The sequence below is a fragment of the Heptranchias perlo genome, chromosome 2 (assembly GCF_035084215.1).
Source record: "Heptranchias perlo isolate sHepPer1 chromosome 2, sHepPer1.hap1, whole genome shotgun sequence".
Classification (NCBI taxonomy): Eukaryota; Metazoa; Chordata; class Chondrichthyes; order Hexanchiformes; family Hexanchidae; genus Heptranchias; species Heptranchias perlo.
In genome coordinates, this window is record NC_090326.1 from 45,952,192 (window position 1) to 45,964,578 (window position 12,387).

The following is a 12,387-nucleotide window of genomic DNA, read 5'->3' on the forward strand; positions in this document are numbered from 1 at the left end:
CTCCCGATCAGGTCCGCCGCCGCTAGGGGCAGCATAAAAATGGTCCACGGTGATTCAAAGCCCTATTCTCTTCCACCCCCCCCCCCCCCCTCCCCGCCCCCCCAATATCCAGTGGGAAAGTATGTGAACTTTGCTCACCATGTGCACATAATCAGAAGTGCAGCATGTGGGGGATACTTGGAGATGAAGGCTTGATCATACTCATAGGTTGCTAGATTGTAAGTTAGGGAGATGACAATCAAACATTTATAGTTGGATAAATATGGGTTATGTGAGAGAATTCTTGACATTTGTAACCCAGTCCTCCGCTGCTTTGGGCTGGAATGATTGCTGCGCTCCTTAAGTGTATAACGCATTAAATTTTATCCAATGTCTCTGGCCAATCTACTAACCTATCTGGTGTCTTCCAGAAGTCACTTGTTAACCATGCTCCCTATTTTTACATAGTCTGCAAATTTTTATATTCTTCTCTTAGCCGAGTGCAGATAATTTGCAACGGTCCAAACACTAGTCTCTGGAGGACACTGCTGTTCACATCCCTCTAGTCCGAAAAAACATGAACCACTACCTTCCGTTTCAAACCTTTAGCCAATTTCTTATCCATGTTGCCACATTCTCTTTAATATCGTGTGACTTAATTTTATGAACAAGCTTTCTATGTGACAAACATCTTTTGAAAATCCATCTATGCAACAGCCTCTGCATTTCCTTTATCAGTACATTCATCTGTTTCCTCAAAGAACTCTATTAAATTTGTCAGACACAATTACCTTTTACAAATCTATGCTGGGTGTCCTTAATTGATCCATGTCTTTCTAAGAGAATATACATTTTATGCTGTGTTATGGCCTAGAAGCTTACCCACTACCCATTTAAGTTGACAGGATATAGTTACCTAGTTTATTCCCTTCTTCCTAAAATAGATTCTGATTTTGGATTGTTGCTTGTCCCCTATTCCCTCCACTGAACCATTGGAGGATAATCTTTCAGTCATTACACCCCTACTCTTTGGAACTTTCCCCCCAAAACTGCATTGCCTATTTAACTCCCTCCTTTCTCTTTCTGCCTTGATAGGAATTTTGAGGCATTTCCATATGTAAGGGTGCTGTACAAATACTAGTTGTAGTTGCTGTTCTTGGTCATGCCTCTCTACCTCTCTCTCCTTTTTTAAGAAGCTGCTTAAAACCTACCTCTTTGATTAACCTTTTGGTCACCTGACCTAATATCTCCTTATCTGGCTCGGTGTCAAATTTTGTTTGATAACGCTCCTGTGAAGCACCTTGGGACGTTTTACTACGTTAAAAGCGCTGTATAAATGAACGTTGTTGTTTAGCTTTAGGGGATCAGACTGACTCAAAAAAAGAGGTTTTCTCTTTTCAACTTTTTGCATTTATACAGTGCCTTTTAGTGTATAACCATTTCACATAGAGACCAGATGCTGAGCGGTAGTAAAAAAAATTGGCAAAGGTGACTGAGGGTACATTCAAAATATAGGTTTTGAAGAGGCCTTTAAAGGTTTTAAATGGTAGAGATTTTATTTGCACCTTGTCAAAGGCTTTTAGGATAGAGGCCAAACAATGAGTGTGAAATATTTGTTCATTTGGGCCAAAATCATGATTAAACCCTTTTAGGGTTTGACATTCTGAACGTCACTTCCAGACGCTAATAAATCAGGGTCTGCCAACCTGCTCACAGTTCAAATGGCAGCTATCACAGCACATCACATAGCTACGGTGGGAAATTGAATTGAAGTTGAACACCCAATGACTACCAAATTCTTGAAGGCTTTTGATAGAGTAGATAGGGAGAAACTGTTTGTACTGGCAGGAGGGTCGATAAACAGAGGACACAGATTTAAGATAATTATCAAAATAACGGGGGGGGGGGGGGGGGGGGGAGGGAGAGAGATGAGTTTTTTTTTAACGCAGTAAGTTGTTACGATCTGGAATGCACTGCCTGAAAGAGTGGTGGAAGCAGATTCAGTAGTAAGGGGAATTGGATAAATACTTGAAAAGATAAATTTTTCAGGGCTATGGGAAGGAGCAGGGGAGAGGAGCTAATTGGATACCTCTTTCCAAGAGCCGGCACAGGCAAGGTGGGCTGAATGGTCTCCTTCTGTAATGGAAGATTCTATGCCTGTAAAATTAAAGAGTTTGTCCAGCCACCAACGCTTGCCTGGAATTTGAATGCAGTGCTGAACAATCGTACATTAGTGTCTTCTGAACTTTTTTTTTCTTGTGATCTGAAAAGGTATTTGATAAGGCCGCACATAAAATGTTTCTAGTTAAGCTTAAACCAGTGGGGATTAAGATACACACGGGAATTGATAAGCAATTGGCTGAAAAGTAGGAAGGGGTGCCTACTTCTTTGAGGAGATGGGTCAGGATGGGGGGGGGGGGGGTTGCTGAGTGGGGTGTCCCAGGGATCAGTTTTATGACTCCTGTTGTTTCCAATTTTAAATCAATGACTTGGATTGAGAAACTTGATGCAAACTAGTCAAGTTTACAGATACTATAATAGAGAAAGTTGACTAAGAAGGCAGCACAGGAACTGCAAAGTGAGTTGGACAAAAAGGTAAGTTGGCAGCATAATGGTAGTTGAAATTAAATACAAACAATTGTAAAGTAGTGCACATAGGAAGGAAATGGTTAATATAAGTACATTGAAACCAGTAAATTAGGGACACCACATGTGTCCTTAATTTCAAAATGGTCATTGTACGTACTGTAAACCGGATGAACCAAATATTCCGGGATTGGCTGTATCTCCTGCAACGTTCCTTTTTTTTCGCCAACACCAGGGATCGTTCCTAATTCTGGAGCCCTGCCAGCAGGATGTGATTTCAGTTCATTTTCTGTTCACTGGGTTTCCCAATTCATTGCCATCCTGGGGTCCTTTTCCATTGAGGGAGGGATGTCGTGATCCTGGGATCTGCTACTTTGGCAGCCGGCACAGGGCGAGTTGGCTGCTGTAGGGCCGGAGAGCCTAGGAGATCCCAGACAAATTAGGAGTGTTTAATGTCCTTCAGACCCCTGTCTGGGACACCCTCCCTCCGTGTGCTGCAGCTGCTAATGTTTGCTGGGGAGGTGGGGTGGGAAAGTTGTGTTAGCAGCTAATCAGTACCTGATGTGATGTTGCCCGGTACAGTTCCCGGCTTTTGTGGAATGGGGAGCTCCTTACCCAGCATCAGTAGCAGAGAAACCGCTCTATGCCTGGGATAGATCCGTGCAAGTATTCAATCCCAGAGATAGTGGCAGAGAAACCACTCAATGGATGCTGGGTAAAGAGATTTCCATTCCACAAAAGCCATTTTCTTTCCGCTGCTGCCTTGTACTTATCAGCGTGTCTCATGTTTCAAGTTGTAAACGGACTTGGTGCATTGAAGGTAATTTGCGAGTCTCTATGGTTTCAAGGTGCAGTTTGTATCTGTTACAATGTAAGTTATTTGGGACAACTGTCAACAAGTGTCTGTTTTTTGGGAGTGTGAGTTTGTACAGGTTTCACTGTACTCCATGAATTGTCTTGAAATAGCTTAGGAAGAAATAGAACGATCCGGGGATCTTCGACTCAATCCTCGACATGTCCATCCAGTGCAGAACATCAATCGACAAAGCAAATAGGATGTTGAACTATACCCAGAACAGTAAAGTACAACACAGAGCAAGTCGTGCTTAATTGTATAGTGCTGTGGTCAGGCATACCTTGATCAGCTGTGTCAGTTCTGGTCATAAGACAGAAAGGAGCCATTTAATCTCTGTAGACAGTTTAGAAAAGGACCACAAGGCTGGTCCCTAACATCAGAGGGCTATAGAAAATACTGGCAAAACTTGGACTTTTCAGCCTTCGAAGGAAATGCGTCCGAAGTGATCTGAAGGGACATACAGGATAGTAAATGGTATCGAAAAGGTAGACCTAGAACATTACTTCAAACTAAACTGTGACAACGATTTTAAAAAAAGTACAGGTTTAAACTAGTAAAAGTCAAATTTCAGACTGATAATCAGTTCTTCCTCACACAAATAGTGATCAACAAAAGATTTGGTTTCCAGGTAAAGTAGGGGAGGCAAAAACCCATATTTAAGGTACAATTAGATAATGGGGTGGGGGGAAAGAGAATGTAGGATCTTTCAGGAAGGATGAGCTAAGATTGACCTGTATCGATCTTGCTTATTTCTTACATTTAGGTGTATTGCTCTGGTTTCAGCATTGTGTTGGTGAATATTAGCTTTTGGTGGTAGATGCAACTTTTTTTTATTCGTTCATGGGATGTGGGCGTCACTGGCGAGGCCAGCATTTATTGCCCATCCCTAATTGCCCTTGAGAAGGTGGTGGTGAGCCGCCTTCTTGAACCCCTGCAGTCCGTGTGGTGAAGGTTCTCCCACAGTGCTGTTAGGAAGGGAGTTCCAGGATTTTGACCCAGCGGCGATGAAGGAACGGCGATATATTTCCAAGTCGGGATGGTGTGTGACTTGGAGGGGAACGTGCAGGTGGTGTTGTTCCAATGTGCCTGCTGCCCTTGACCTTCTAGGTGGTAGAGGTCGCGGGTTTGGGAGGTGCTGTCGAAGAAGCCTTGGCGAGTTGCTGCAGTGCATCCTGTGGATGGTACACACTGCAGCCACTGTGCACCAGTGGTGAAGGGAGTGAATGTTTAGGGTGGTGGATGGAGTGCCAATCAAGTGGGCTGCTTTGTCCTGGATGGTGTCGAGCTTCTTGAGTGTTGTTGGAGCTGCACTCATCCAGGCAAGTGGAGAGTATTCCATCACACTCTTGACTTGTGCCTTGTAGATGGTGGAAAAGCTTTGGGGAGTCAGGAGGTGAGTCACTCGCCACAGAATACCCAGCCTCTGACCTGCTCTTGTAGCCACAGTATTTATGTGGCTGGTGCAGTTAAGTTTCTGGTCAATGGTGATCCCCAGTATGTTGATTGTGGGGGATTCAGCGATGGTAATGCCGTTGAATGTCAAGGGGAGGTGGTTAGACTCTCTCTTGTTGGAGATGATCATTGCCTGGCACTTGTCTGGCGCGACTTATCTTAATCAAACTTATCTTATTTGATTTCATAAGACCACATAATTGTGATTTTATGGGGGAGGGCTGGGTGTGATTTTTAATCATGGGATGGATTTGACTTCACTGGAGATAACAGCATTGGTGGTTGGTGGGGTGCAGGAGGCAGATCAGGTGTTGGCGGAATGTCATTATTATTTGGCATAGGGATGCTGATTTTGTTGGTGGGACAATATTGAATGGAATAATTGGCTGCTGAGGATTGCATGAGCTGGTCTGGAGAATTTTGAGTTTGCACAGCTAACTTTCCTGAAACACTCAACACATTCAATTACCCTAAAGAGCAGCAGAATTCTATTTATAAAAGTTCCCCACTCAAATTTAACACAACGTCTTTGTGCAGTAGCAGAAGACTTTGGTTTGGTGCTCTGAAGGATATGGTACTGAAGGAAATCCAATGTTAGTTTTAGTCTGAGTATCTATTTGCATAACTGTACTTAAACAGCAACCCATTGACTTAGTTAAATAGCTTGGATGGAGGAATTAGGACTTCCATTGCTGTTGTAATGTTCCTCAGGATATCTATGGCTCTGCGTATCACCTGCAATAGAGTGCCAGCATGGAAAAGCTTGGTAGTGACTATGATGGATAGGAGCATCAAGGATTGTTGTATTAATTAATGGCTTGACTACTTCTTTAGCTCTTTCTTGTTGTGCTTGGCTGATCACTGAATTAAAATCTTGTCAATTATAAACCAAGACAGTCCCCTCTACTCCAGGCTGTGAATAGCCCAAGGACTGGATGGTGGTAAAGCAATCACAATAATGCTGTAATGTGCTATAATCTTTTGAACACTCTGATAATATGTCTGCATCCTCCTCCAACCATCCTTCAATATCAAAATGTAATCAAATGACTAGGGTTTTAAGTGTTTCAGGTGGCTAGAGCCTATCTACCTTCCAACCTGCTATGGCTTGGAGGCAAGATTATTCTCCGTGATTCAGTGCTTTGCTCTGAGTATCTGATCTCACTTTTGTAGTTGGGGGCAAGGTGCATAGTGCTTGCCAGGCAATTTTGCACAGCAAGGAGGAGAAAATTGGAGGGAGTCCCACACCCCCCAAACAGGCCAGGTGGAAACTCTCAGCCTGGGCCAGGATCAGTATATCCAGGTCCTGCCTGTTTTTCCACCCCCTCTGCTGCACTCCTAGCTGACTCATGCTGGGCGTGCACTGTTCGGCCGACAGAAATTTGGGCCACTGCCATAGGAAAGGAAACTGTTTCAGTTCAGCACAAGAATACAATGAATTGACTTTTTCAACCATAGAGGGAGATAAGCCGAATGGTCAGGGACAAAATGTGAGAAAAATAATCATGATAATATTAATCATAAATTGATACATTCTTCATTTTACTGGCTGAAACATGTTCTTTAACATGCTGGAGACTGTCATTTTACATTCCACCCATCCATGTAGTGTGTGCAGGCAGCTGCATTTTTTTGAAACATCAAATCCCCCCCAACAAATTTGGAATGTTGGCACAAAGGATGTGAAAGAAGTTGCTGTCGTTGGCTACAACTAAGATTAGCTGTTCTTTTTTGGTTTAAAAATAGTAATGACACTGTTGGCCAATTGGGAGCCTGACTTTGTGTATCAAAGGACAGCCTCAGCTGAGAGTTATGTGGAATGTATCCTGTTTCCATCATTCACAGCGAGCATTTTCAGAATCTTGAGGGTATAATCAGTTAGCTTCAATGTTCAACTGGTGTTTTTTAGTTGCGCTAATATGAACCGAAGAAAGTCAGCTTTCTTTTTTTCTTTCTCTTACCTTCTTCTGTTCTTTCTCCCCCCTCCCCTCCCCCCCTCCAAATCAGTACAGCTGACTGGTACTGGTGCATCCTGGGAAATCACAGCACCCGGGGAAAAATATCAAGTCCAAACCCAGGCTTTTGGGAGATGCTAAGGCCTTCGAGTAAAAACCTGAATAAAGATATTGAAAGACACACAAGATAATTTGATTGGATACATTTAATCATGTGATTGAGAATTATATAATTTTTAAATTTTGCTTAAACCATTACTTTGGACATTAGAGATTCTGGTTACTGAGGGTTCTGAAATGAAAACATTTTTAGAAATCATTTTGAGCGATTTATGGGAACCCGATGGCCAGATTGCACAACCACAGTAATGAATTTACATAACAAAACACATCATAAATGTGGACATAAGAATTTATAATGGAAAAAGTTGACACAAAAAGTGTGACAAAAACATATCAGGAAGTCAAATTGTACAGATAGAAAGTGTGTGAAGGCATAAGATTTTTATTAATATATCTATATAGATCTGTTAGTGATTTTAGCATAATATATAGAAAATGAAAACTCATCTTTTTAGGAAAGCTACATCATATTTAGCATCCAATAAAAGTAACATTTTACAAGTATTACTGGAAATTGAGTGACCCACACACTGCTGTTGGAGACTGAGCACCCACATTTCCATTCTACTAGTTTTCATGAAAGATCTTAATGGCATCACTTGTCACAATAAAAGTTTAACATAAGAAACCCGTTGCACATTACTAAGTGCTGTTTTAAAATTGGTATTGATTTAATATTCTCAGAATATAAAATATTTTGGATTTTAATAAATCAAGTTGGTTTATGTATATACGAATGAACGTACGGACAGTGGTGGACTCTCTGGCCCATCCAGCCTGTCCCATACAATTGTGGGAGTATCTTCACCATGTGGACTGCAGCGGTTCAAGAAAAAGGCTTACTATCACCTTCCCGAGGACAACTAGGGATGGGCAAACAATGCTGGCCGTACCAGCGACACCCACATGCTGAGAATGAATAATAAAAAAAAAACTTGTCCAAAATTCCACTATTGCAGCCTGTTCCACTTGCCTATCATCCCTGATGTTGCCAACCTCCCTGGCCGCCAGCACATCAAATTCAAAATCCTTGTTCTCATTTACAAATCCCTCCATGACTTCACTCCTCTCTCCAGCCCTACAACACAACCATGCCCTTTGGTTCTCTGACTCTGGCCACTTGTGCAGTGCCTCCCACCCCCCAACTCCATCATCAGTGGTCGAACCCTCAGTCACGTTGGCCCTGCTCTCTGACCTTAAATTGCTTGCCCTTGCTCCTTCTCCCACCTTTTTAAATGTCTCCTCACAATGTCATGTTTTCAACTGTGCCTTTGTTCTTTTCTGAATGTCACAGCTTGAGATTCAATCTCTCCCTTTTTGAATGCCTTGGGATGTTTTATTACATTAAAGGCACTATTATAAATGCTAGTTGTTATTGTTGGTAATCCTTTATGAAGCCAGCATATATTTACATTTCTTTATCTCCTGTTCTGTCCTTTCATTGCTTACTTTTACCTTGATTTCCCTTTCCCCACCTAAAGAAACATGGGTAGAGTAAATACCGATGCAGCCTAGGAGTCCAAGTGCTCCCCTATGAAGCATTTCCCTGAATGTACATGCTGCCAATATTCCGTGTACAAACATAAAACTAAGTGTGTACTTTAGGGCTACTTTGCATTGAATATAGAAGAGCAAGTCCCAGAGACTCTGCTTCCCTCCTTCCTGCTGTCTCTCCCTCTGCTTTTTCATATTGGCTGCATTTCATTTGAATTAGCTTGCAAACAGAGAAATAAATGGAATATTTTCTACAATAGTGTACTTATTTCCCTGCTCACAAGTTATTTATGAATGTGTGCATTTGAACTCTAATCTACTACTTATTCTCTTTTTTTGATCATTTCTATGCGGGGACTAAGTTTCCCTGAATGTGTTTTTTTTACTTTACTCGACTGCAACTGATCACAAACATGTGGGTCTCCCCCTGAATGCCGTGCTCACTAATATAGAGGACCATCTCCAGTGTACTGGCGGTAGGAGAGACCCAGATTGTCCTGGTTCTTACGACCTTCCACTGAGCCTGGTATCTCCATCCTGCCTCAATAAACGTTTGGAGCCAGCTCAGTGTTGAAAACAACTGCAAAGCTGAAACCATCAGAAGCTTGGGAGCAAGAGACCTGGTGCCAAAAGAGAAATATTTGTAGTAAGGACTTCCTTTGTGTCAAGCAGCATTCCAAATTGTGCATCAGACGGAAACTTAAACTGGAACACCCACAATCAATCAGTACATGCGCTACACTTCAATGAACATTTTTATTGCAAAAACAAGAATGAGACGAACAGCACAGAGCACAGTTTTTTTTTAAAAGGACGTGTATTCTGATGGTCTTGGCCTATTATAGGTTTAAATCATTGGCTCCTCTAGTTGTGAGCATCTTGACATGTTGATTTCCATCCACAGGAGCCTCCAGCAGACCATAGTGGTATATAAACGGACGAGTGGCCACTCTCCTAAAACTGGATGAAATCGAAACCTTACTGTAAAAACTCTTCTGAGTAAGCCTGTCCCATCCATCTCAAGCCTGACTCTGCCTTTTCTGATGAAGTGCCTTTTCCGATGAAGTGCCTTTTCCCCCAGAATGTAAACCTATCTTTCTCTTTCAGATGCTGATCAATCTACTGTGCATTCCTAGCCCTTTGTTTTTATTTCAGATACCCAGCATTTGTGTTTTCTTTTTCTTTTTATCACTGATCCCTTTTATTTCACTGTTCTCCATAGGTAGAAGATTGCGAGGGAAAGCTTTCTACTTTGTCAATGGAAGAGTATACTGTGAAGAGGATTTTCTGGTGAGTCTTATTTCCATGTGGTAGCTTGGTACTAACTTGTGCTCAACAAGTCCCTTCCACTCTGTATATTCAGTGAGGACTGGCACGTTGAGTCTACCCAGTCATGTCATCGATGCTATTGAGAACATAAGAAATAGGAGCAGGAGGAGGCTATACGGCCCCTCGAGCCTGCACCACCATTCAATCAGGTCATAGCTGATCTTTGACTTCAACTCCATTTTCCCGCCCGATTCCCATATCCCTTGATTCCCTTATAGTCCAAAAGTCTATCTGTCTCAGCCTTGAATATATTCAACAACTGAGCATCCACAGCCCTCTGGGATAGAGAATTCCAAAGATTCACAACCCTCCTGAGTGAAGAAATTCCTCCTCATCTCAGTCTTGAATGGCCGACCCCCCTATCCTGCGATTATGCCCCCTAGTTCTACACTCTCTAGCCAGGGGAAACAACCTCTCAGCATCTACCCTGTCAATCCCCCTCATAATCTTATATGTTTCAATGAGACCACCTCTCATTCTTCTAAACTCGAGAGTATAGGCCCATTCTGTTCAACCTCTCTTCATAGGACAACCCTCTCAGTCCAGGAATTAATCTTGTGAACCTTCATTGCACTGCCTCTAAGGGAAGTATATCCTTCCTTAGATAAGGAGACCAAAACTGTACGCAGTACTCCAGGTGTGGTCTCACCAATGCCCTGTACAACTGTAGTAAGACTTCCTTACTCTTGTACTCCAACCCCCTTTCAATAAAGGCTAACATGCCATTTGCCTTCCTAATAGCTTGCTGTAACTACATACTAACTTTTTGTGTTTCTTGTACGAAGACACCCAAGTCGCTCTGAACACCAATATTTAATAGTTTCTCACCATTTAAAAAATATTCTGTTTCTCTATTCTTCCTATCAAAGTTAATAACCTCACATTTCCCCACATTACACTCCATCTGCCACCTTCTTGCCCACTCACTTAACCTGTCTGTATCCCTTTGGAGACTTTGTCCTCCTCACAGCTTACTTTCCCACCTAGCTTTGTATCGTCAGCAAACTTGGATACATTACACTCGGTCCCTTCATCTAAGTCATTAATATAGGTTGTAAATAGCTGAGGCCCAAGCACCGATCTTTTCAGTACCCCACTAGTTATAGCCTGCCAGCTTGAAAATGACCCATTTGTCCCTACTCTCTGTTCTCTGTCCTTTTACACCAATCCTCTATCCATACTAATATATTATCCCCAACCCCATGAGCCCTTATCTTGAGTGACAACCTCTTGTGTGGCGCCTTATCGAATGCCTTTTGAAAATCCAAATATACGACATCCACTGGTTCCCTTTATCTACACTGCTAGTTATATCCTCAAAAAAACTCTAATAAATTTGTCAAACACGATTTCCCTTTCATAAAACCTTGTTGACTCTGTCTAATCATGTTATGATTTTCTAAGTGCCCTGTTACCACTTCCTTAATAATGGATTCCAGCATTTCCCCGATGACTGATGTCAGGCTAACTGGCCTGTAGTTCCATGTTTTCTCTCTCCCTCCCTTCTTGAATAACGGGGTTACATTTGCAGTGGTGGTCGGCAGGTAGAAGACCACTTGTAAGGTGAAAATTGGGGTCCTACAACATGCATGGGACCTCGATTGCAATTTTGAGGTACAAGTGTGCAGAGCGTGTGCCACGCATGCTCCGTTCATTTGTACCAGGCAGCGAGCAGCCTAACCATTGGCTCTTAAAGAAGGACACTCAGAAAACGGCACAGGAAATATCCAATGTTTCTTCAGATGGGGCCACAAAGTGAACTCCGGCCATTGCCAGCCTGTCACAACCGGTGAGTTGCAGTGGGGTGGCTGTAGTTTACCAGTGGCATGTAAAAGAAGTCCGGGTGCTCAAAATGGCACGGGCCTCACACCGGCAAGAACTGGCGGGCAACCGTCTTGTTCCACCCACCACCCGTCCCTTCTCCCGGTGGCCGGACGTCTGCCTGTTTCAAGTTAAAATCAGTCCTAATACCTTTTTGTTTTTTAAAAAAAAATCGGGTTTGAGATTAAAACTTTTAAACAGTCTAATGACGTATCTTGTTCTCACTGTGTAGGATGTCATTGCACAGGTCAATAACGGCAATTTATTTTTATCTCTCTTACTCAACAGTACTCTGGCTTCCAGCAATCTGCTGATAAGTGTTTTGCTTGTGGGCACTTGATAATGGACATGGTGAGTAAGGCTGAATAACTCCATTCTCTGCTGGGAATGATACCCCTGGTAATTGAGATTTTACATTCCAGGGGTGAGCACTTTGTGACTTTGCTTTTGAAACTTGCGGTCTCAATACTGTGGTTACCTTCCCTTCCCCCAGGCTACAGCTTGTTTGTTTTAAGGTGGAATTTCTCTTGAAGCTGATCAGATATTCGATATCTGCCTTTAGCCTCTTCAGTGTTTACTCACCTTGAAACCTACAAATTTAGTACACAGGTACGGTTAACACAGGAATTTTGCGAGGTGCTTTAAAATTATTTAAGAAGTGGAGAGTCAGGTGTGATTCTGATGTGAGTTTTCTGGGCTCAGATCATATGAGTTGGATACATCAGCAGTGCATTAGCATGTCAGCTTTACAGCTACAATTCCACAAACAAAAGAGATCCTGATCTGAGCCAT

The 12,387-nt window shown here is 42.5% G+C and overlaps 1 protein-coding gene across 1 annotated transcript in view; it reads left to right on the plus strand.

The window, feature by feature from the left end:
• limd1a (LIM domains containing 1a) overlaps positions 1-12,387 on the plus strand; it is a 76,614-nt gene that overhangs the window by 41,107 nt on the left and 23,120 nt on the right. Inside the window, exons 3-4 of the mRNA XM_068001832.1 lie at positions 9,668-9,735; positions 11,884-11,946. Coding sequence (XP_067857933.1) covers positions 9,668-9,735; positions 11,884-11,946 — 131 coding nt within the window. The remainder of the gene's footprint in view (positions 1-9,667; positions 9,736-11,883; positions 11,947-12,387) is intronic.